The 23,843-nt window shown below is 36.8% G+C and overlaps 1 protein-coding gene across 2 annotated transcripts; it reads right to left on the bottom strand.

The window, feature by feature from the left end:
* Positions 1-730: 730 nt before the first annotated feature.
* p4ha2 (procollagen-proline, 2-oxoglutarate 4-dioxygenase (proline 4-hydroxylase), alpha polypeptide 2) lies at positions 731-23,511 on the bottom strand. Of its 2 annotated transcripts, none has more exons than XM_084386844.1 (15): positions 22,965-23,511; positions 20,460-20,551; positions 18,311-18,407; positions 18,068-18,219; positions 14,162-14,317; positions 13,220-13,459; positions 11,626-11,825; positions 10,687-10,863; positions 9,484-9,554; positions 8,014-8,113; positions 7,470-7,523; positions 3,148-3,213; positions 2,727-2,795; positions 1,320-1,416; positions 731-1,100 (listed from the first exon to the last, which is right to left on the bottom strand). In XM_084386844.1, the coding sequence occupies exons 2-15, from the start codon at positions 20,536-20,538 to the stop codon at positions 1,030-1,032; spliced, it is 1,629 nt and encodes a 542-aa protein (XP_084242970.1). In that variant the 5' UTR covers positions 20,539-20,551; positions 22,965-23,511; the 3' UTR covers positions 731-1,029. The 2 variants fall into 2 exon arrangements, with proteins under 2 accessions (XP_084242970.1, XP_084242971.1); XM_084386845.1 differs by having other exon boundaries at positions 14,180-14,317; positions 22,965-23,119.
* Between the last annotated feature and the right edge of the window lie 332 nt (positions 23,512-23,843).

Raw genomic sequence — 23,843 nt, 5'->3', positions numbered from 1 at the left:
CAATAGACTGACCTGTTGAAGAGTAGAATTCATTCACAGCAACACAGGACATCCAGCATGTTGATAATAACACAATCCACTTTGCGTCCATTTCGAGCCGTTAGTTGAGCTGAACGTTCAGTCTCATTCTGTTCAAGGCAAAACTGGTCTCTATTATAATGATGCAATGTGGAGAGTTAAGTCACACCTTTCCAAAAAACAGATTACAGCTAATTGTGTTATTGTCTGACTCAATAATCTCCTATGATCAGACCCACGCTCACAATGACAGGTTAGGCATCTCAGTAATTACACCAGGTAACATACTTAGACATTGAGGTCTTCATGTTGAAAGAGAGCTGTGGTCACAACCAGCGGGTGTGTTTACAGTAAAAACATTACTAAATCAAATCTAATAGAGAAACAGGTCATCACAGAGGCTGCTTATGCTTGAGGAGAGTCGTTTCAAAATGTCATAATCTTTTCGTTATTCCTGGTTTATATTCACTTGAATTCTAAAGACTATAATAATGTACTGAATGTCACAATAAAAATTAAATATATGAACAGTGCTCGAGTCGTATACATTTGTTTGTGTGTGTGTGTTATTAAATAAAAAAGTTTTCTGTGAGGGTTGTGTTTAGGGCTAGAATTAAGGGATAAAATATACAGTTTGTACAGTATTAAAATCATGTCTATGGAAAATTTCCATAAAAAAAAAGGAAAAGTGTTGCAGACAAAGAAGCATAACTTCAAATTTAGATATTTTTATTGCAAAACAATACAAAATAAACACTGAAGAACAATAATTTATGCATTACATGAACACAGTGAGAGTTCACTGACGTGATACTCCAGTTGAATCTGCCAAGAAGGTTTAAGCAATGGGAAAAGGAGATAAAAGAGAAATGAATGAAGCCCTGATGAAGCCCTGCTCATATCTCATAGCAGTGAGTCCTGACTGGATCTGATGCATGTTCTGGAGTGTGTGACTGTGTCCGTGTTTGCCGAGTCAAGGCACAGACGGTAGAGCCGAGCTCAAACGCTGGATCAGTCCACTTCGGTCAGGCCACATGGTCGTCTGAACTCTTGACCTCTCTCGTGGATCCATTTGTTTGAAACTGCCAAATGAGAGGAACTTGTAAATGCAAATTGATATTTGATGGCTTTAAAACAACCTACTTTTCATGCCATGGTAGATTAATATTTGTTTAACTACAATAAAATGAACATAAAAAAAAAAAAGAACGTGATTTTTGCAATTAAAAAGTAATTGAACAGCAACCTATTAATGAGCATTGCCGGCATTTGTTCGCCGAGACTGTATTTAGTCCACTTACCCCATTTACTGCCTACTAGAACAGGACAGGCTGCGTGTCTCGTTCTGTAGTCTCCTTCTCCACTTTTAAAGAGGTTGTACCAGAACACCGCTGTTCCCTACAGAAAGAGGAGGATAGGAGTTCAAACCAAGCGGTAACCTTCCAGTCTCTCTCTTGAAACCAACACTGAAGTGACTTAAACTGCAGTTCATCGACTGGCCACTAGAGACAGGCTGCAGAAGAGAGCCAATCCCATAAACCCCCATGTTAAAATGCCCAACTTTGCAGCAGAAAAAAAACATGTTTACAGTCTGGTACAAAAAGTGGTTTTGGTCTATATAGCTAATTTTGCCGTTCATGACGACTGTGAGGGGGTTCAGCTTAAAGTTCAGCTTGATTAAGGGCGTGGCCACTTGAGTGACAGGTGGATTGCCGCTGATGTCACTACTAGCCGTTTGTCTGTTAGCATCACGTCACCTCAGCTAATCCCGCCTTTTTGCCCATTTTCGGTTATTCGCGATTGTCAAGATGGCGACGGCCGGCTCCGCCCACTTTGGGCTTCAAAAACGCTCTTCAGAAACACTACGGGTGACGTCACGGACACTATGCCCATATTTCGTTACAGTCTATGGTTTAAACGCTGCATCTGTAAAATGTAAAACACTACAAGCTGATGTCAGATCCGATTGGCCGATATGTTTCCAATATATGAGATTAAACGGTAACACTTTATTTTAGTTTCCTTGTTACTAGTTACTGTAGTAATAGTTATAACTTTAAATTGTGCAAAATTACATGCAACTAACCCTAAACCAAGCCCTAATCCTAACCCTATAGTAAGTACATGCAGTTCATTATTATATTACTCAGTACTTAAAATGTATCAATACACTGTAACAAGGACACCTTAAAATAAAGTGTAACCAATTAAACCAACCTATATTTACTTAAAATTCTTTTAAAAAATGATCACAAAATATTTATTTGACATTGATTGGCAAGGCTTAAGGTAGATTTTGAAACTGACACAAGGGAAAGGTGACAGTTCGGGAAAGCGGACATTGTTATTCGCCAATGCTTATTTATTTTGTCACTTATTGGGAGCAGTATGCTAGCTGGAGCCATTTACCTCCAGTCTTTGTGCTAAGCTAGGCTAGCGGGGGGTGCGTCAGACAGAGTTACGGCACGCACGGAGATGAGAAGGGTATGTATGGACTTATCTAACTCTGGGGGATACGGTGAATAAGCTAAAGTCCCAAAAAGTCGGCGTGTTCCTTTAAATACCCCCCCCCCCCCCCCAAAAAAAAAGTGGTTAGTTCCTGTTATCTTAATCAGTTTCTTTATTCAGTTAGAATGTGAATAAGGCAGAACCATCATCATTGACGTAATTATTTCATTCATGTTTTATTTAAGGTTTAGTGTGCGTACCTTTCTAGGCCAGATAACAGCACCAAAATCCGGAAAAACCGTCGCTCCACCTGCCTGAACATCACTCATCTGTAACGTAGAAAGATCATTAACATCAACATCAACATGTCATCAGTGTTTCAGTGTCTACAAACAGTCTACTAATAATCTAATGAGAGTTAGTTGACAGGTTACTTATGTTTTAGAAGAATGTCTGAAGTGGGACATCGCAATAAAGTGTAACCAAGAAATATCAAAAATGTGTATATGTTGAAATTATTTGAATGCTTGTTTTGTGTCCCAGGCTGAGATCCACTGGTGTTGTGTGTGTGTGTTCATGTGGATCCACAGTAGCCGATGACACGAGACCTGATGCCAAGTCAAGAGTAATCATATAACACATGAGTTCTGGGACCAGGCACCACGAGATACACATACTTACATAATTTAAAAAAGTAGCCACACGATTTCCAGTGCCTAATGATTTGAAAGCATCAGGTTCATCTTTCTATGAAGATAAAATTTTAGAGTAAAGACAGGCAGAGAGGCAAGAAACGCTCGTCTCCGAGCGCACACACATGTACTTACGTAGTTCAGATAGGTGGCAAGTCTATTTCCATCAACCTTGAGGTTGCTGTCAAAAGGACGCTGCAACAGACGTGTGTAACTTTTAAACCAGACTGAAGTGCAGCAGGGGAATACCTCTGCCTCGGAGGCAACTTACTGTACTCTTCATATGCTTATGTGCACAACAACAACAAAAAACTGAGTGTTGGGTGTCAAATCAATTCTCAAACATGTACTCAATCTAAAACAATAAGAAAATACTTTAGCTCTAGTGATTTGTCAAAAACACTAATGCATTCAAGTTCAATCAATCAATCAAGTTTTCAATCAATCAATAAAAATCCCAATAAAAGTATCAGGAAACTTATTACCACCAGCAATAAACTATATACAAACTTCTATTCCAACATTTACATCACAGGCACTTTTTTTTAGCCATCAAGTGACACACATTACCCCCACATAAACACATACTTACATATAAATAATAATTCCAAAATTCAATTAAAGGGATAGTTCACCCAAAAATGAAAATTCTGTCATCATTTACTCGCCCTCAAGTTGTTCCAAACCTGTATGAGTTTCTTTGTTCTGCTGAACACAAAGGAAGATATTTGGAAGAATGTTTGTGACCAAACAGATCTCAGTCCCCATTGACTACCATAGTATATTTTTTTCCTACTATGGTAGTCAATGGGGACTGAGATCTGTTGATTACAAACATTCTTCCAAATATCTTCCTTTGTGTTCAGCAGAACAAAGAAACTCATACAGGTTTGGAACAACTTGAGGGTGAGTAAATGATGACAGAATTTTCATTTTTGGGTGAACTATCCCTTTAAATGTACCATGTCCTAGGCCAAAAATGATCTTTTTCTTTCTAAAGCAGTGAGTTATTATCCGGGGGAAGACGCGGGTCACTGTTTACTGCCACTCTATCACAACTGCTCACTGAAGAGAGTGTGTGTGTGTGTGTGTGTGTGTGTCAGACTGAAGCTATTCTGTTGAGCTTTATTTCTTTCTGTCATTTTGTTGTTAAGCTGTGTTGTTGTAGTCACTTTATTTGTCATGCTGCTGTTGACAGTAAACTTTGTCATTTTTTTAGTTGGAGAACCCAGATCTTCTGTTTGTTTTTTATATCGTAAATAAAATAGTAGCACTTGGAAGTCGTAGGGTATTGGGTGGCAATTACTTTATATCAAATTTTATATGCATTTACTACACTTCTGTTATTTATTTTAATTTATACAACCGTTCTGGTTCTCGAATCTGATTGGATGAGAGCCTTTTCCAGCCGTGCGATATTCCCCCAGTATCAGCACTGCAACCGTTTTATCGTTTGTATCGTTGTAAAAAAATACTACTGTTGTTGTGTCACGAAATGTAGTTTTAAGAGTTTTTTAGGCAAGAATGTAGTTATTTAGACCACAAATATGTGACTCATACTGTATATAAACATAGCGCCTATTCTACAGTCTGTTGAGACGCGTTTGCAGATGCTCAGCTCCAGGCGTTCAGCGCTCAGAGAACAGCTTCATCTCGGCCAGTCCTCCGGGAATTAGCCACTGGCTCTTATTGTATGTAGATAGTGGTTAAACGAGATATAATTTATTTCGGGAATATCAAACAAGCAATCTTTGGTCTTATTAATCTATTGCATGTTCCAGAGCAAATCAGTTTCAGCAGAAAGTTTCATAACTTCTTATTTAGGCTATTTAACTTAAATCCTGTACTAAAGTGCTGCTTTTGTACGTTTGACTGAAATGTTTGCTTGTGTGTATCTGCTATTGTCTTTTATAATGGCGATTGTTGTTCATTTAAATATTGTTGTTCAATAAATATAATTTTTTATAAATAATATGCCTTGTTTAGTATTGAGAAAGGGTCCGTTAGTGATCGTGAGATGGACTTCAGTGAAAGTTACAGTACAGGTCAAAAGTTTGGAAACATTACTATTTTTAATGTTTTTCTGAAAGAAGTTTCTTCTGCTCATCAAGCCTGCATTTATTTGATCAAAAATACATATTTTTTTTTTAAATATTGTGATTGAGTATTATATCTTTTTGATTATGTATAGTTTGTCAAGGTATAACATTAAATCTGATAGTAATTTTGAATTAAATAAATAAATAACGCTTCAGTGCGCGGGCATAAATAATATTGATATTATTACAATTTAAAATAATTGGTTTTCAATTTATTATACTTTAAATGATCATTTATTTCTGTGATGCAAAGCTGAATTTTCAGGATCATTACTCCAGTCTATCAAATGATCCTTTAGAAATCATTCTAATATGAGGATTCATTATCAAAGTTGGAAACAGTTCTGCTGCTTAATATTTTTTCTTAACCTGTGATACTTTTGTAGGATATTTTGATGAAAAAAAAAAAAAAAAAAAATTCTTTCTTTCTTTTTTTGAAATAAATCAATACTTTTATTCAGCAAGGATGTGTTAAATTGATAAAAAGTGATAGTAAAGAAGATTTATATTATTAGAAAATATTTTTTTATTTTGAATAAATGCAGTTCTTTTTAACCTTTTATTCATCAGATATATTAGGCAGCAGAACTGTTTCCAACACTCATAATAATATTATTATGATTTCTAAAGGATCATGTGATAGACTGGAGTAATGATGCTGAAAATTCAGCTTTGCATCACAGGAATAAATTATTTTTTAAAGTATATTCAAATAGAAAACTATTATTTTAAGTTGTAACAATATTTCACAATATTACTGTTTTTTTCTGCATTTTTTATCATAATAAACACAGCCTTGATAAGCATTAGAGACTTCTTTCAAAAATATAAAAAAACGTAATGTTTCCAAACTTTTGACCTGTACTGTACATTATTACGCCATTAGATGGCGGAAAAGAGTGACTGGTTGTATACAAGGAAGTTGTTTAAGTGCTGCCAAAGACAAAGATATTGCTTTCCTCAGCGGACCTTCAAACTGATGTTTTATAATGAATATAATATAATGGACATCGACCTGAAGAATGAATGCTGTATCAGATGCAGGTAATACACTCGTTTAGTCGATCTCTCTCATAATACCATAAAACGGTTCTCTACATAATCCAATATTAAAGGGTTAGTTCACCCAAAAATTAAAATTCTGTCAGTAATTACTCACCCTCATGTTGTTCCAACCGCGTAAGACCTTCGTTCATCTTCGGAACACAAATTAAGATATTTTTGATGAAATCTGAGCCATGTTTCACTCCTCCATAGGCTTCCAGTGTGACCGAAACTTGCTGGCCCAGAATAGTTATTAAAGAGATCGTTAATATAGTCCAAGTGACTCCAGTGGTTCAATCTTAAGGATATCAAGCGACGAGAATACTTTTTGTGTGCAAAAACAAACAAAAATAACGACTTTATTCCACTATTCATTTCCTTCTCTCTGGATGTCTAGTTGGTTCGCGTAGTGTTTTTGCGCAGCGCGTCTGTGTTACACGTCACCACGTAGGCTCACTATTGGCCGACGCCGGTCATGTGTGTGTTGCGTGATGACGTGCAACACAGACGCGCAGCGCAAAAACACTACGAGGCCCAGAGAGAAGGAAATGAATAATGATAAACTTAATGTAGTGCCACTGTAGTTACTTGGACTATTTTAACGATGTTTTAATAACTATTCTGGGCCGGTGAGTTTCGGTCACACTGGAAGCCTATGGAGGAGTCAAAATTCTGTCAGATTTCATCAAAAATATCTTAATTTGTGTTCCGAAGATGAACGAAAGACTTACATGGTTGGAACAACATGAGGGTGAGTAATTACTGACAGAATTTTCATTTTTGGGTGAACTAACCCTTTAAGATTTTAAATGAAGCGACTCAACGTTTCTTCGTTACTAGTGCTAAAGTGTCGTTTTAGAATTAGTAACGGAGGCTTGGGCTCAACTGTTAATGAACTGTTTGTTCATTCTTTATTTATTTCTAATGAAATGTTACTTCTCCCAACCAAGATTGGAAAGGGCCTAAACAAATGTTCTATGGATAAATTATGGATAAAGATGAGACATGGATGTTGTGTGTCAATTGACAGTAAAAAATTGAATTAAAATAGAAATATAGAATTCCTTTATTGTCAGAGAAAAATTACTAATATTTCTTCATGCACATGCCCATGATTGTTTTGGTGTGAAATATCATGCCACATAATTGAAAGAAATGCAGTTCTTACCCTTGAGAAATCATAATGTGGTTCATATTGACCTCCAACGCCATAGTTAGCAACCTAAGATGCAACACAATTCATAAGAAGATTCTGTTATCAAATCAGAACAGAGACGATTAATTATCACATCAGCAAACAACATATCATGAGCCTTGCACTAGTGTACCATTTACCACAATGCAATGCATCATTCCCAAAACTTCAGTTTAAATTTTTGTTTAAATACCTGGAGAGGCTGTGAACTAATCAAAACTGTTCATTGAGAAATATTGTGTACATAATTGTACAATTTTATTGTTTCAAGTTTTGCAGTATTGCTTTATTTTGCAGTGTCCCTGTTACACATCTTACATGTACATACTATAGTATTAACAGTAAATTATGAACAATTACAAGCAACTAACCCTAAACAAAACCCCAACCCGAATTATATAGCAAGTACATGTTAGCTAATATTACTCTGCACGTATTTGTATAATTACACTGGTTCTACATATTCTACATTACACTGATGTGAGCCTGAAGTCAATGGAGAAGAGACGTGAATCACCTGTAGCAGTTCTGCAGTGTCCACAGTTAATCCGGTGATGTCCTCTATTCTCTGATTGACCCGCGCGATCACTGGATCATCTTCTCCTTCTAGCCACGCGCTGTAGACACACCAGAACAGAATCCAATAATGACAAAACCGCTAATAGACAAAAGTCTGTTAAACGTCTGTATCTCAATACAAACAAGCACACTCATTAATGTAACACCTAGGGGTGAGCACTATGACCAAATAACAGAAGAGTTTTTGTTATGGGTTTCCCATATACTGATAATATCAACATTGAACGCCACAAATAGATTTCAGTGCTTCCCATTCATTAACCAGACTCTGGCGGCCCGAAAATGTATTTAAACTTCTCATAATAACATAAAAGGTCTTTAATGTCGTGTTTTTCGCCATTGCTGTCAAACTAACTAAAACCGAAAGCACGATAAGGCTTTTTGTCCTTATCAAAAGACTGTCTGTTTGCACTTCGCTCACACGATCAGCACGTGATCAGCTCCGTGTCTCAGTTCACAGTGAATGAATGCAGTGAACTCATCTGTGCATGTGCTGAGTTTAGCGTGCATTTGGGAAACCAGTTACGATGTTTTTTTTTTACATTTGCATAGTTGCTAGATTACAGCATTTCACTAGATTTGTAATGAGACGTGTTTGTAAACTTGTTTTTGCCAAAATAAAAGCTCGTCTGCAGTTTCCGTCAAAATAAAAGCTCAAGTGTTAGTGTTATATAAATTAGGACAAAACTAATTATGAAAGTTTCATTTATTTTTCAGTGGATTTGTTTTACAATATATGGCTATTACTGTGATTGGAATAATATTATAACAACATTATTATTATAATTATGTAGTGAAATATCACAACTAAAAAGAGGTTTGAGCCCCCTTTAAAGTTCAGTTACAAGTCAATGCTCTGACTTTTTCTTTGTTCAAGTTGCACACTGAACATGGGTTGGAGCTCTTCATTTTGAACCCTCAAAAATTGCACCAGATTTATGAATTTAACTAAAAAAAAACAAAAAAAAACAGTTTCACCACACCACAGTTTCACTAAATCCTGTGGGAAACACTGACAGTACAGGTACAGTATATATCATAATCTAGTTATTTTGCTGGAAATTGAATGAAGAAACCAGCAATATCACCATGAGCAAGAGCACTGTTGTTCAAGATAATCGCAGCTGTGGAGATGTCTTCTTATTTTCACATTACTTCATCCTTCTTTTCCATTCCCTGCTAATTAAACAAGCCTAAAACGGTTTTCTGGTTATAGTTTGGCCAGGCTAGAATACACTTAAGAGCAGAATTGTATCTATTCTATCTATTGTAATATAAATGGTATGGCAAAATCAGTTAACAGTTCTAGCATTATATCGCCCAGCCCTAGTTACCTCACCTTATGTTCTTCTAATAAAGCCAGACATGAACACAATTAAATGATCTGATATATATGAGATGTGCTCACCTTTTGGAAACTCTATAATGGGCAACCGTCAGAACGCCGGTTTTAGGATCTCTCACTGTGGCCCTCGCGAGCTGCAGAGAATAACTCATTATTAGCCAAACATGCACAATATTTCAGTTTCTTCACATTTCACAGAGACTGAGCTCTGGGAACTAGATTACAAGACTTAAAAGGATAGTTCATCCAAAAATAAAAAAATGCTGTCATTGGTTTCTCACGCTTGTGTCATTCCTAACCAGTTTTGTGATATTTTTTTTTTATTCTCTGTGTGATGAACAGACCAAAACTTCAGTAGTTGTTCACTGATAATCTTAATTTCAGTCAAACCTAGCATTCATAGTTTTCAGACATAGTCACATGTAGTAGTAGTAGTAAGCGATTTATTTGTGAAGAGAAAATATAACTTTTTTTTGGAGACATATGAACTGCTATTGTATTTAAAAGCTGCTTGAAGATTCTTTAACAATTATATTTTTCTTTTGCACAGAAAAAATAACAGCATACAGATTTGAAATGACACAAGTAAGTAGTAAAAGTGCGCCTTTTAAGACTAAGCTTTACATGCTTTCTCAGATGTCATAACCTGGCAAACAGAAATGGCCTTGTTTAACTGCGAACCTGTAAAAAGCCTTGAAAAAGTATCATGTTGTCAACGCAGACTTTATTTTTAGTATAGTGACTGTAACACATTTTTTCTCAGCTTGTCTCCACAATCAAGTGGGTAAAGTTCATTTTCTTGGATTAAATCAGCAAATGCTTTTTGTATGATGTTCTTAGCTTAGTGGGTTTATTACAGGAGAACAATGGTGCAGTTACATCTATGTTCTATTGACCAAAATAAAGTGATATTTATGGATTATATCAACAAATCTGTTTGGCTCAAAAGGCTTGTAAATGGTTTTCATTTCATATGGTTATCAACTGTTTTCATGGAGTTTTATTGTTTTACAGCATCTTGTTCAACTCCCTAAAACAGAAATGATTGCTATTTATTTACATTTCTCTTTATTGCATTTTTGAATTCCTATCAACACTGAGCCAGTTTCTTCAAACCTCAGATTGTCGGATCACAATTTGATGTAAAACAAGTCATTTTTCTATTGCTTTGTCTTTTTCAAAATAAACACACAAATGGGCTCATATGGTATGTGTGATCTTTGGATGAACTATTCCTTTGAACTGGTCTACTGGTTTAATACTGACCTTGGGTTTGGCTAACTCCTTGATCTTCTCGATCTCTTCGTCAGACAGGGCTTCCAGAAAGCGGACGATGTGAGGACTGTCCCACTCATCCTCCTCCTTCATCGGCTTCAGCAACAGACGCGGGTTCCTGTTGCCGTCCTGATAACGGCAGAACAGTCTGCTACGTCTCTTCAGAGTCTGTCGGGAAATTAAGATTAAATAAAAAAGCTTGCCGACATTTTAGGATTATGAGATATTTTATAAGAACCTACAGCTTATTTAGGATGATTTTAAATCATCAAAACATTTTGTTCATATTTAAATTAGATTTAGATCAATGGAATTCTATGGCAAGACACTGAACTGAAAAAGAAAAAAAACACGTTCAAATACATATGTGAATACAAGCTTAAGTTCAATTTGTTCATATAAAGCGATCATGTCGCTTCAGAAAATTTGGAGTAAACCACTCAAAACGTGGATTAGTTTTATGATTTCTGTATGAACTTTTTGAAGTGTCAAAGTGGTAGTTGCGTAGCTGTCAATGGAGAGACAGAAAGCTCTCAGACTTCATCAAAAACATCTTCATTTGTAAGCACTAAATCATCATATTAGAATGATTTCTGAAGGATCATGTGACACTGAAGATTGAAGTAATGATGCTGAAAATTCAGCTTTGATCAAATGAATAAATTATATTTTCAATTATATTAAAATAGAAAACGATTATATTAATTTGTAATAATAAGAGCATAAGAGAATTTTTTCAGAAACATTAAAAAAATCGTACTGATCCAAAACATTTTAACGGTAGTGTACATATTCACAATACTACACAATAAACACAGTTTGAAACATGAGACACTGTAAATAACATCTGCTAATGAAAGCAAAAATTTGACTTTAAGTGCAAATAATTCAGCAATCAGCTTTCCCGAATCCTCCTGCATGAGTGCTCACCAGCTTGACGCCCTCGCCCCTGCACAGCGCCTCATAGACCTCTCTCTCGGGCAGGTAGTCTTTGGGCCGCTCGTAAGTGTCGAGCTGAATGGGCCTCTCGTCCGCGAGCTGCTGTTGGCTGCGACCCATGTCCCTCAGCTCCTTCGACAGCAGACGCTCGAAGTAGCGCAGATTTCCTCCTGCCCTCTGGTGGCTGGGATCTGCACGTACACACACAGCATAGGACACGCATGAATCGCGATGGTTAGTTTACTTTTTAATGATGCATTGCAGGCAAGAAATACAGCCAAAAAATGTATCTGGTATTAAGGATATTTTCCTTATAATCTATATAATATTTAATTATGTGTAAGCAAAGCAATGAGGTAGTGCTGGGCGGTATACCGGTTCATACCGAATACCGGTGTTTATTTTTGTTATGATATGAATTTTTATTATACCGCAATACCGGTGTATGTGGCTTTAACAGCGCTGGGAACGCGACACTGTTTGAGAGGGTCTTTTCACTGTTGCACTGGTAGGGTGACCAGACGTCCCGAAAAATTCGGGACAGTCCCGAAATCTAAACTGTTGTCCCGAAACCCGAATCTGGCCCTAATTGTCCCTGTAAAGGCTGGTTTAAAGTACTTCTTCCTGCCTCTATGTATTAATGCTCATGGGTAGAAAATGTGGTTAACACCTAGTCATGCTTGAAAAATAATAATACCGTCATTTACTGTGAAACCGATATAATTTTGAAAAATACCGTGATGTGGATTTTTGGTCATACCGCCCAGCACTACAATAAGGTACGAGAGGCTGTGCTGTATCGTGAATAAGTCACGGCTGAAGGGCGTTGTTAGGCACGACTTGAAGCAGAGTCAGCCGTGACTTATTCACGATACATCACTAGTCTCAAGTACCTTATAAAACGGTTACCACACAATACAAATATTAAAGCCAAAAATTATGTAACAATGCAACTTTCATGAAGTAATATCACTAAAAGCCTTCCTTCCGCTGGAAAAAATAGTCCCTGACTGTGAACAGCAACAGAAGTTACATTATTGTGCCATTAGACTTTAGACAGGCAAAGACTTTCTGAGTGAGTCAGTCAGTAGAGAAGACTTTTATACTGAAAGCACTGAAACTTGTGAACACAGAGAAGCAAGACGCAACTGACAAATGATTAGTGTGTCTGGCCATGGGAAAACCACTTAACTGTTAAAAGAACAAGATATTGCAGCGGACATTCAAACTGATTTTTCTATTACAAATACAGGACTGACCTGAAGGAAAATGCTACATTTCCTGTCAATGCAGGTACACTCCCTCACTCGATCTCTCAAAATACTCTATAAGCTTCAATGAACAATATTAATGAGAACAAACATATGTTTACGTTGCTAAGAGTGGTTGCGTAGTGATAAATTGAACCGCTGGGTGAAACACTCATAGCCGTGTTTTATTGTGAATAAAACACAGCTATTGACCAATCAGAATCAAGGACTGGAACTAACCGTTTTATAATATGATATGAATTACATTCTAAAATTCTCTTAATGTGCTTTTTATTTGGAGATAACACTTTCAAGAGAGAGAGACAATGGCCTACCAATGGCCACCAAGCGTCGGGTGAGTTCGATGGCTCGTGGCAGATCCCCCATCTGATAGACAGAGTAACTAAGATAATCTAAAACATCAGCCTTGATCGTCTTGGCGTCCTCTCCCGAGTCCATCTGTCTCAGCGCCTGCTGCATCCACAGCACTGAATGATAGTAGTCACTCTCACTGTAGGCCAGTTTCCCCATGTCAAAGCAGTCATCCACCGTCAACAGAGCATTGTAGCGCACCCCTGTGGACAGAACATCACATCATTTATCACTGGACTTAGTAAGGATTTGATATTGGACCTTTATATTGGAAATCTGGCTCATTTGCTTATTATCTTTTCAGGAAAATTCCCATAAAGCACATAGTTAGTGATTATTCACTGACATACTAAAACTGGCTTGTTCACAGACAGCACAGAATGACGCACAGTTGGACGTGTCTTATTCAAAATTAAGGAGCAAAACAAAGAATATCCTTAGTATTAAATGCCATATTACCAAAACAAAGTACAATTCCAATTTAAAATAGTGGGATTGAGGTAGAGACTCCAAATTTGCTATGATGACAGTTTAGACTGTCCTCTATCAATGTGCCAAATTTCATAACTTTCACGCAAGCGGTTCTTTGGGGTGCCATACACTTCCAGAGCGGAAGAAGAAGAAGAAGAAATGGAATAGTAATAATAATAAGAAGAAGAACCAACGGATACAATAGGTGCTTGGTGCCCTAATAAAAACTAGGAAATAAGCACATACATTCACTAAAAACATTAGTGAATTCTCATGAAGAGGCTATTGAAGTCTCAGAAACCCATTGCACTGATAGTGAGGGTGTATTTAAATTTGTTCCCCATTTAAGTGTTGCAATGATGGGTTGCGTTTTGTCACCGCAAGCCCTGTATAAAATGAACACAAAGAGATCTCGAAACAAGAGTGTGAGTTACCCGCTTGCTGCCTCTGACCTGGCAGTTTGCCTTTGGAGAAACTCTCCGAGTCCAGTTTATACGTGTCCTGCAGACGCATGAGCGCTTTGGCTGCTCCCTTCTCATCCTCCTCATCAGGGAAAAACTGTCTGTGCACTGACATGTTTGATATGAAGCCTTCAGAGGGAAAGAGAGAGGGAGAGAGAAAAAAGTTTTTTTCTTTTTTATTAGACATGGCTTGAAGGTATCTGGTATTTGCTAAAAAAAAAAAAAAAAAAAAAAAAAGATTTAAGAATGAAAAACTGATTACTTTTAATGACACAGTGCTTTGCCCAATGAGAATCAAGTACAGTACACCAATGGCAGTATTATGAGGTCAAATATTTTTGAATAATGAGTTAAACTAACTGATTTCCAGCTCTTTCCAGCTGTGGTAGTTGCATGTCTCTCGGCTGCAAGCCACCTGGTGATCGATCTTCTCGCATTATAAAGAGATTTTAACTCAAGAGTATGTATGTATTTCGTAATAATCTGCTTAATGTTGGGGTCCTGATCTCCCTGTCAGGGTTACTTCCTGTGACTGGCTGACTGTACATTATCCTTGACTTTCATTTTAAGTGGAAACATTCTCAAGAACTGCACGTGTCAACATACTGCAACACATGCTCACACAAGTTCGCATTAGGGTGAGAGTGAAAATACATGAGCAGCTGCAGTGACTGACTCTATTCACAAACAACCAGGCAGTTGAGATGTGCTATATAGTGTAAATGAGTGTACTATATGCTTGCAGATTTGCAGTTTGAGTTGTATTTATGTTGCATTTTTGTTGATCTTGGTTTCTCACAACTTGTGTGTTTTTCTGAGCAAAACAGAGTGAACTGAGACGGTAATGGTTTCACAAATGTGCACGTCGTGCAGCTGTGCAGAGAAGCCCAACGGCCAAAGTCAAGAATTTTGTTAAAGCTGCAGTCCGTAGTTTTCCCTCTTTGTCGCCATCTCTGTTCGAAATCTGCAATTGCAGTTATTCGCGGAATTATCAACTTTACGTGGGTTGTGCCTCGGCTCGGCACAGCGCGGATGAATCCAATGTTTTGAGGAGAACGTGCGGCTGTCAGTCGCCGCCGGTGTGGATACTGGCGTTCGCAATCACAGATTCTACTTTTTGGGAAGTATGACCAACATGAGAATTTTCACCGGAAAATGTCGTCTGAACAAGTAACATCAACTTTAGTTCTGACCAACTAAGGGAAGAAAAGCATTGCAGTAAATCGCGCTGATTAAATCTAACGATCGCTTATCATATCACGTCATACCATGCAAAATATACTTTGTTCTCAAATTGTTAATGTTAACAACATCAGCATTGCGTGACATTTAATGGCCTTCCGATATTTATCCTTGTTTTCACATGGGCCGGTTGCAATCTCTTTTTTTCTCCGAAGTCCGAAGTCTTTTGCATTTTACACTGGTGAACCTCCAGTTGTCACTGGTGATTGTCGTTTGAACCTTTCTGGATCCACCATTAAATTGATAAGTTTAATTATATCAAGTGCTGTGAGAAACAGCTATAAATCTCCAGCATCCTCACACTCATAGCCGACTAGCCGAGACTCTTCTTTATGTGGACAGATGTGACGTAATGACGCAAACACATGCTCGAATTTCCCGTGGAAATCCACCAGTACCACTGGAGTTAAAAACATTATTACAAGCTACGGAGCTACGGCAAGCAGAGAGTTCTGAACACTGGCTGGTGACGTACTTGCTCAAATTTATTTTGGATCATTTTTAACCCAAAAAAGCTATGGACTGCAGCTTTAAATAATACATTCAATTTTGGTTTGTTTTTCATAAAACCCTATTGTATACCCCTAGAACATTAGGAACATATGGCATGTGCCGCATCGGATTATTCTGTGACACTTCTGCGTCTTTTTTAAAAAGCTTGATGCTGGTCGCTATTCACTGCCATTATATAGACGAGCGCGAGAGGTACATTTGTTAAATTCTCCTTTTGTGGTCCATCAAAGACTGAAGGGCATACGGCATTAGAACAACACCAGGGTGAGTAAATGATGACCTAGTTTCATTTTAGGGTGAGCTATTCCTTTAATGATTACAAACATTTGACCAGGAGTGTGTACTGTATATCAGTGGGCGACTGATATATCGGCATTTTATAAACATCGGCATTTTATAAATATCGGCATCGGCCAATAAGTTTCTCTGTTTGGCAGATGTGTCAGAAGCGGGACTTGAAGCTGATGAGTCTTAATTATTTTACGTTACTGTTTAACAGTCCTATCTAATACGTTATTAGATAGAATTGTTAAACAAAGAAAGTAAACGGTATATGAAAAATTATTATAGTGTTTGCTTTTATATTATTAGTAATAAAAAGGCAAACACTATAATACTTTCTCATTTACATAAACATTTATAACATTTAAACAAATCTTTGAATATCTAATAAACATTTCATTGCTCAAACCTTGCAGACTTCAGAGAGATCAATATCGGTCAACCTCTAGTATATATATAACTGTTTATATTATTATAAGCGTTTTAAATGGTATTAAATTAAATTTGACCTGGTCTGGAATCTCTACCATCCACCAGTTCAAACATGTTCCGTCATATCCATCACACATCACCTTCCACTGAATAGGCTCTATCACTCTCTCTCCTCTGGTGTGTGTGTGGTGAGCGCACTGGCGCCGCTGTCATCACATCATCCCAGTGGATGAGGAGAGATGATTGTAAAGCGCTTTGGGTGTACAGTAGTACATATGAAAGCGCTATATAAATGCCATATTCATTCATTCATGTTAAACATTTTCTTCAGCATGTCGCATATCAAAAAGAAGCTTAAAGATAGAGCCAAAAGATAAAACTGTACATCAAAATCATGGTATGTCAAAATACATAAAACTGTCATAAAGTTGCAGACCATTTTCTTTGATTATATGATTCTTCAAAACAACTTTCTCAAGTTAAATCTACCACGACTTCTTTGTGATAAACGTATCCACCTTTTTCCTGACGAGCCTAAACGGCGTTTTAGATTATGAGAGCCACTTCCGGTTTGGGGAAGTTCCACTCAAAAAGACTGAAACAAATGATTTCAAATCATAAAGTTGTGCTAGAAATAATCCTTATCCATCAGTTTGACTGAATGAGCTGTAAAATTTCATGTTCAGACTTAACATGGTATTTTAAAGTGGCATAACGTTTGGTATTTTAATGTGACGTGGGATGACAAGAATATCTGTGGAAAAGCTTTTCAGTCGCTGCATTATTTTCCTCCTGATTATTTCCTTTTTTTTTTTTTTTTGCATTCTGCAGTACCATTATGAAAAATGACAACATATACTGAGCATTTGTGGTCTGCTCTTCCGATTTAATTCACAATATATTCCATAATTCACTGGAATCCACTAAGAATCTCTCGTTTTTCTCCCCAAATCCTCACGTCTCTTTCCAGGTTTGTTTTCACACGGATGCTTTAAAATGTAATCGCCTCCCCTTTTTCACTTTCAATCCATATTAGCAGTGTTTACTGCAATCTTTCTAAAGCATGTACTACATTTAATGTCCGTCAAAATTACGAAAATGTTCCAGTTAATGAACATTTTTGATTAATGCAACGTGTTACATGATGCGGACACATGTTACCACAGCAATATTTAACTGTCCGTAATATTGCTGTGGAAATAATAAAGCTTTTGGGGTCTGTTATAGTAATTTGTTAATGCTTTTACACTTTTAAATTTCCTTAAAATTTTCAATGGATGAAGGGTAAGTAGAATAATGTCATCTCATTATACCCAGGATTTTTCACTGACTGTTCACAGTTTAACAGAAGTTACTCCCATAATTTGCACATGCATCATGGGGCTTAGGAAAACGGTAGATAGACTGTACCATCTGATGGGTCTTGTAGCACCAGGCTCTCTAACTCCGACCACTCTGTGTTGAGTCTCTTCATAAGCTTGTAGGCGTTCACCGGGTGAGCCAGGAAGCCTTCGGGGTCCGACGTGGAAGCATGTGTCAACAGATCTAGTTTATTAGCCCAGCTGATGAACACCCAAAAAAAATAAACACACAAATGAGTCATGGGTTCACGTGAAGTCATACAAAAAAAAAATATTTTAGTTAAAGAATCACCTCTTCACAGCTTCAAGTTTCAACTCTTCCGCCTCAATGTATTCTTTCAGGGATTTGACAAGCTCTCTCTCTGTAAATATCAGGTCTGTCATTTGGCCTATGAAAGGAGGTGGACAAATTGTACCATAAGAAAAAAAGAGCACAGAACCAAAAAAGCACATGATTTGGCACATTTATTTACCAAAAAGCTTTACTATCCTTCAGCAAAGCCAGCCATGACTGAGATATATATTACCACATGAAGTATGTATTAAGTGTGGAACACTTTGGAAAAGATTTACTTTTTTAATATTTCAGCTGTCGAGACATGATATAAAGGGTTGATTCTTGCATTATATTTAGATCTACTCCCATTGCATTGTCCAGTGTAAACAGCATCACTGAATGGGAATTTTGGTGAAAGTGTAGAACAGATAAAGTCTTGATTAGAAGCATTCCTTGATTGCTTTCTGTATATAATCATAATTTAAAATATAGCTGCAAGCAGCCATCACGGGGCCAAGCCCTTCCAATGGTCCCATGGGTTACAAAAGTAGCTAAAAAATAGGCTAATTTGGTTTCAAAACTTTAAAAGTAACTTTAAAAACCAAAGTATTTATACTTCTTAATGTAAGATGTTGAGTGTGATCAGCATGATGAGATCAATGTTTTTTTTTTAAGTTTCTTTGTATGTTGATGTTGATATCGGTAAGTTCTTAAAAAAATGTTTTGAAAGAACATTGGTAAAATGGTTCCAGTAAAAATGGTTTAAACAATTTAAACCTGCTTTTGTCTGGAAATTCTGTAACTAAGCTTAATGGGTCTCAGAGATGACAGCCTTTTGCTTTGATATGGAAGAGAGATTCAAGGTGAGAATGAACATTTTTAAATGACAGAATTTTATTTATTTTTTAAATTAAACAGAGAGTCAAACAAAAGTATTGTATGAACTTGGCATACAAGTACTAATTTGGACTTTCCGCCATATGGGAAATGACCCCAGATTTTCTGACAAACTGTTAAAAAGTTATTAGCAAAAATCGCCATTTTTCAGATCTCATGACTTATAGGTGGCAATGGCACTGTTCCCAAATTTGGCATGGCCTCCTAGATCGTGGTTGCAAAGAAGCATACCAATTTTCATTTTGATTGATCAAAGTTTGCCTGAGATACTGCCTCTGAACCAATTTTGGGTAGACCTAGTTAAGTTCACAACATCATAACTTTTTTTTGACCAGTGGGTATTGAAATTCCATTCAGTCATTTCATTTCTGTGCGGCTCGTTCCAAAGATAATTTCTGCCAATTTTCGTAAGAATTGGGACAAATTTTGAAGGATGAGTAGTGAAAAAAACTGAATACTGTACTTTTCAAAATGTACTGTAATAGGCGGAGTCTTAATGTATGATGTTGAATGTGATCAGCATGATGAGAGGAATCAGGTGTAATAAGCTTACATTTTCTTGATCAAAGGGTTTCAAAAGTTACAACTGTTTCAAATGTGATTTTTTTAAACTAGTGGTGGCGCTATGGAGTTGATCCTAGAGACCCCAAACATTGGTCAGATTGCTATTCATTACCATCACTACAAGAGTGCCAATTTTCATGATTTTCCTACTTACGGTTCATTGGGCTGCCATAGACTCCCATTGGGGAGGAATAATAAGCAGAAAACTAACGGAAACAATAGGCGCTACAGCCCTAAATAAAGCTAAAGCTGATTTACATGCTACTAAGAGGAGCAGTGTTAAGTTGACCATTTAGTCACTGGCTTGGCAAGAAGAAAATGAGTTGTTTTGGCAACTTGGTTTCAATAGAAGCCATTTCTAGACTAATAAGGAAGTTTCCAGTATGTTTTATAGCATATTGAAAATATTTCTTGAAATGTTTATCATTAAAGAATCAGTGTGTAATTTCTGCAAGATTAGTATCACCAAATGGAAATGCAAAAGTAATGTTTGCCAAACACTCCCCTCATAAGCCACTTTGGAGACAAGCAGCTGTGTTGGGGTGGACAAGAAGCTCAAACAAACAGCTGCATTGTGATAGCACTACAAAGCCAGAGTATTGCCACGGTTTGGGGAAATCAACTTTCCAATGGTAAAACTCACAGGTTTACTTACTCTCTGCAAGTTCAGTTGCAAATAGAATGACTTTATTTAGAAATTTACCGATTGACGTGAAGATTTCTGCTTGCGTGGGTGAAGAGAAGAGCAGAGTCAAGAGCGCTAGCCCCAGAAATGTTGCCATCTTCAAGCAAAACCTACAAGAAAACCAAACAGACATTTTAGAAATGTGCAGATGTACTGTATATCCCCATTAGACTTAAAGTCTTTAACTGAACATTGCTGAGGTTGTCAAAATAATAAATGTATGTATACACAATACCGGTCAAAAGTTTGGAACCATTACAATTTATGTTTTTGAAAGGAGTCACCAAGGCTTGCAAGTCTACACATATGCATGTTAAGTATTTTTTTTTACGATTGAGGGCAGACATTAAATACTAAACCATGTCAGAGAATAGACTGCAGAAAGCTCTGGTGTTTAACCACAAATGGGTCAAGAAACAGCTGCAGAGTTTTCTTGAAGAACAGTATAAAAAAAAAAAAGGTATGACCAGAAACGATACATAGACCATTGTGCTTGTGTACTGTAGATTGGAAAACTTGCCATGTAACTAAGCAACTATACAACAATATATTTTTATACAGCAACCAATTCAACTTGCATAGAGGTAAGAAATTAAATAAAATCTGAGACCAATATATTCAGCTTGATGTCTGACTCAAAAAGTTTCTAAACATGTTCTATGCATTACATTTATAAGAACTGATGGCATAAGTGAGCTGAACTGAAGAAGGAACCTGCTGATTCATATCTAGGGATTATATAGGGACCAAACGTGAGGCCAGTAAAGCAACCACAAACTACAGATCAAACACTTTTCTAAATATACCAAGAAATGGAGCCAGTATTCATTCACCAGAATACAGTTTACATGTCAAGTAGCTTATTTATTATAAATTATTAATACTTAAATATGATGTAATATAGATAACAGCCACTGAATGTATATGTAAAACGTTTTATGTTTTTGAGAAGAGGAATTAGATACTGTCACAAACAACAAACTTTTTGGTACAAATGTGACCAACTCCTTTAGCTAATGACCAGTCATTACAGTCAAAGCATAAAACCTGCCAGCGCGAAACAGTGTAACTGGGCGTGGGTGAACTTGGTTAAAGTCAAAATGGAAACCACAGAGAGAATCCACAAGTCTCTTAAAAAAAAGTTCACCATAGAGACCTCACGATTCCATTCGTTTTTAGATTCAGGAAGTCACAATCCAATTCCAACACAATCTGTGCGAAGATTATGTATAAAACTCCTATCCTCCTATTACTTTTAGGATGGATGGATGTGCTTTTTTGAGCATCAATATCTAAGGTACCATTCACTCCCATTTTAATGCTTGGAAGAGCCAGGATATTTTTCTTAATATAACTGTGATTGTGTTTGGCTGAAAGAAGAAAGTCATGTGCACCTAGGATGGCTTGAGGGTGAGTAAATTATGGGATCATTTTCATTTTTGGGTGAACTAACTCTTAACTTGATTCAAGCACTTTGGCAAATAGTTAATTAAACAGTAATACACAGTCAGATTTAATCGACTTCTTAAACATCTGGAGTTCAGATTGACTCTGCCTTCGCACCTACTTTAAAAGTAAACTCCCTGTCATGCAAACTCAGCTGTGTTTGACTCTTTAGCCGTTCTTGTTTGTGCTAATGGTCCTTCTTAAGGGTTCTGAATGCTGACAGGTCATTGGACAAAGCTGAAGATTCTTCCATGTGGGAAAATAGGACACGATTCCCACTTTACCGATGATCAGCATGCTCCATCTGAACAGAGTTAGGAATTCAGATGAATAAACCAATGTTCACCAAATAATTTGCCTCAAGGCAAGTAATATTAGCGTACTGTTTGAAAAAGAATAATTATACTTTAAGAGCAAACCAACACTTCTTCTAAACTCTCACATGTTTCTGAAGTCAGTGAACAAGAGCGATGACGACATCTTCTAGAAAATTTCCTGTCCACCCCATGAGGATTTGCCTTGAGTTTCAGCAAAACTTAATAAAACAATCAATTATTTCACACCTTCAGCTGAATTCAGACACATATGTTAGCTCTTATAAATTAATATTTATTCATGTTAATTAGATTTAGCCTTGAATTCAATAAGTGAAAAGTAAAAGTGAAATAAATACAGTATATTATACTATACATTTATATTGTATTACACATATATAACCTAAAACGTTGTATTTAAGGTGTTCAAGGAATGAAAAGAAATATAAAGCAGTACTAAACGTACAAGTAGGCTAACGTATCCACAATTATTTTACTACATGAATTAAAACACCGCTTCACATCTTACATGTCACCATCCACTGATAAGCTGCACTTTCAAACGTGCATGCAACTGATTGCAATAGCCTACTCTGAATAAAAAACGGATAACGTTAGAATAAGAAACATTGTAATAAGGGTTGTATAAACGGTGAACTGTTAGAGGTTTAAGTCACTATCATGCTGTTGCATGACATGCAGATTTGTTACAAAGCAAACAATCGAGTTAAATGAAAACCATTACACATGTATGAGCTCTTACCTCGTTTTGAGTTGAAAGTAAAGTGTGATGGGGCAGACCCAGTAAAAGAGTTTTATAAACACCCCTCCACTGTCTGTTTCAGAGGGTTTGCAGTGTTTTTGGTCGCTGCCACGTACAGAAGACCCAACACTTTCCACTCGCGCTCACAATCCTTCTAATAAACGCGAACGCGCATTCCAGAACTACATGACGATCCACTATATCAGGAAAAACATTTAGAAAACAGCATTTGATGGCGTGAAATACATCTGATCCATACTTGACTACAACTAATCTTCATATTAAAAGTCAACGAATCTCTAATGGCATCAAAAGACAACGTGTAAACTCAGATGAGGGATATGCATTTTTCTTGACTCGTCTCTGCGTCGCCTCAAAGCCTTGATAGTTTGAACGAGAAAAACGTTTAGGCAGAATTTACTGTTTTGAATCTGTTATGTCCAAATGAAATGCAGGTTGCTGGGTTTTAATCGAGGCACTGAATTAGAATAGAGGTTTACTACCCCTAAAGTCGACCATCTGAGAAGATCGCACGACACAAAAGATCAGGGTATATACGGTGGTTTACGGTAAAACAAGATTCATGCAGGACTGCACGTTCTCTTTTTGACTTGGGGCTCTGGTGAATCATTCAGCAGTGATTGATGTAGGCTATATGAGACATTACCTATGGGGGTAGAATCATTCCTTTATTTCAAATAAATAGATTATGATCCTCAAATATACTTTAGGAGTTTACAAAAATCTATTAAATTTAATAAAAAAAATTATTTGCCACAAATTAATTGTGTCACAAACACAACTCTGATGGCATTAATTTGTAAATGACTTCCTGTGTATTTGTGGATTTCAATGTGCAATCAAATGAACATACAGTTC

Source organism: Rutilus rutilus, assembly GCF_951802725.1.
Source record: "Rutilus rutilus genome assembly, chromosome: 18".
Classification (NCBI taxonomy): domain Eukaryota; kingdom Metazoa; phylum Chordata; class Actinopteri; order Cypriniformes; family Leuciscidae; genus Rutilus; species Rutilus rutilus.
This window is presented reverse-complemented; position numbering and strand designations above follow the sequence as displayed.

Bases quoted from the DNA above. Each gene is read 5' to 3' on its own strand.
- p4ha2 (XM_084386844.1), bottom strand. From the start codon at position 20,538: ATGGCAACATTTCTGGGGCTAGCGCTCTTGACTCTGCTCTTCTCTTCA. The intron at 14,318-18,067 runs GTACAGTCTATC...TTCCCTCTGAAG, and splicing joins GCTACAAGACCCATCAGATG to GCTTCATATCAAACATGTCA. The intron at 9,555-10,686 runs GTCAGTATTAAA...TATTCTCTGCAG, and splicing joins AGGAGTTAGCCAAACCCAAG to CTCGCGAGGGCCACAGTGAG.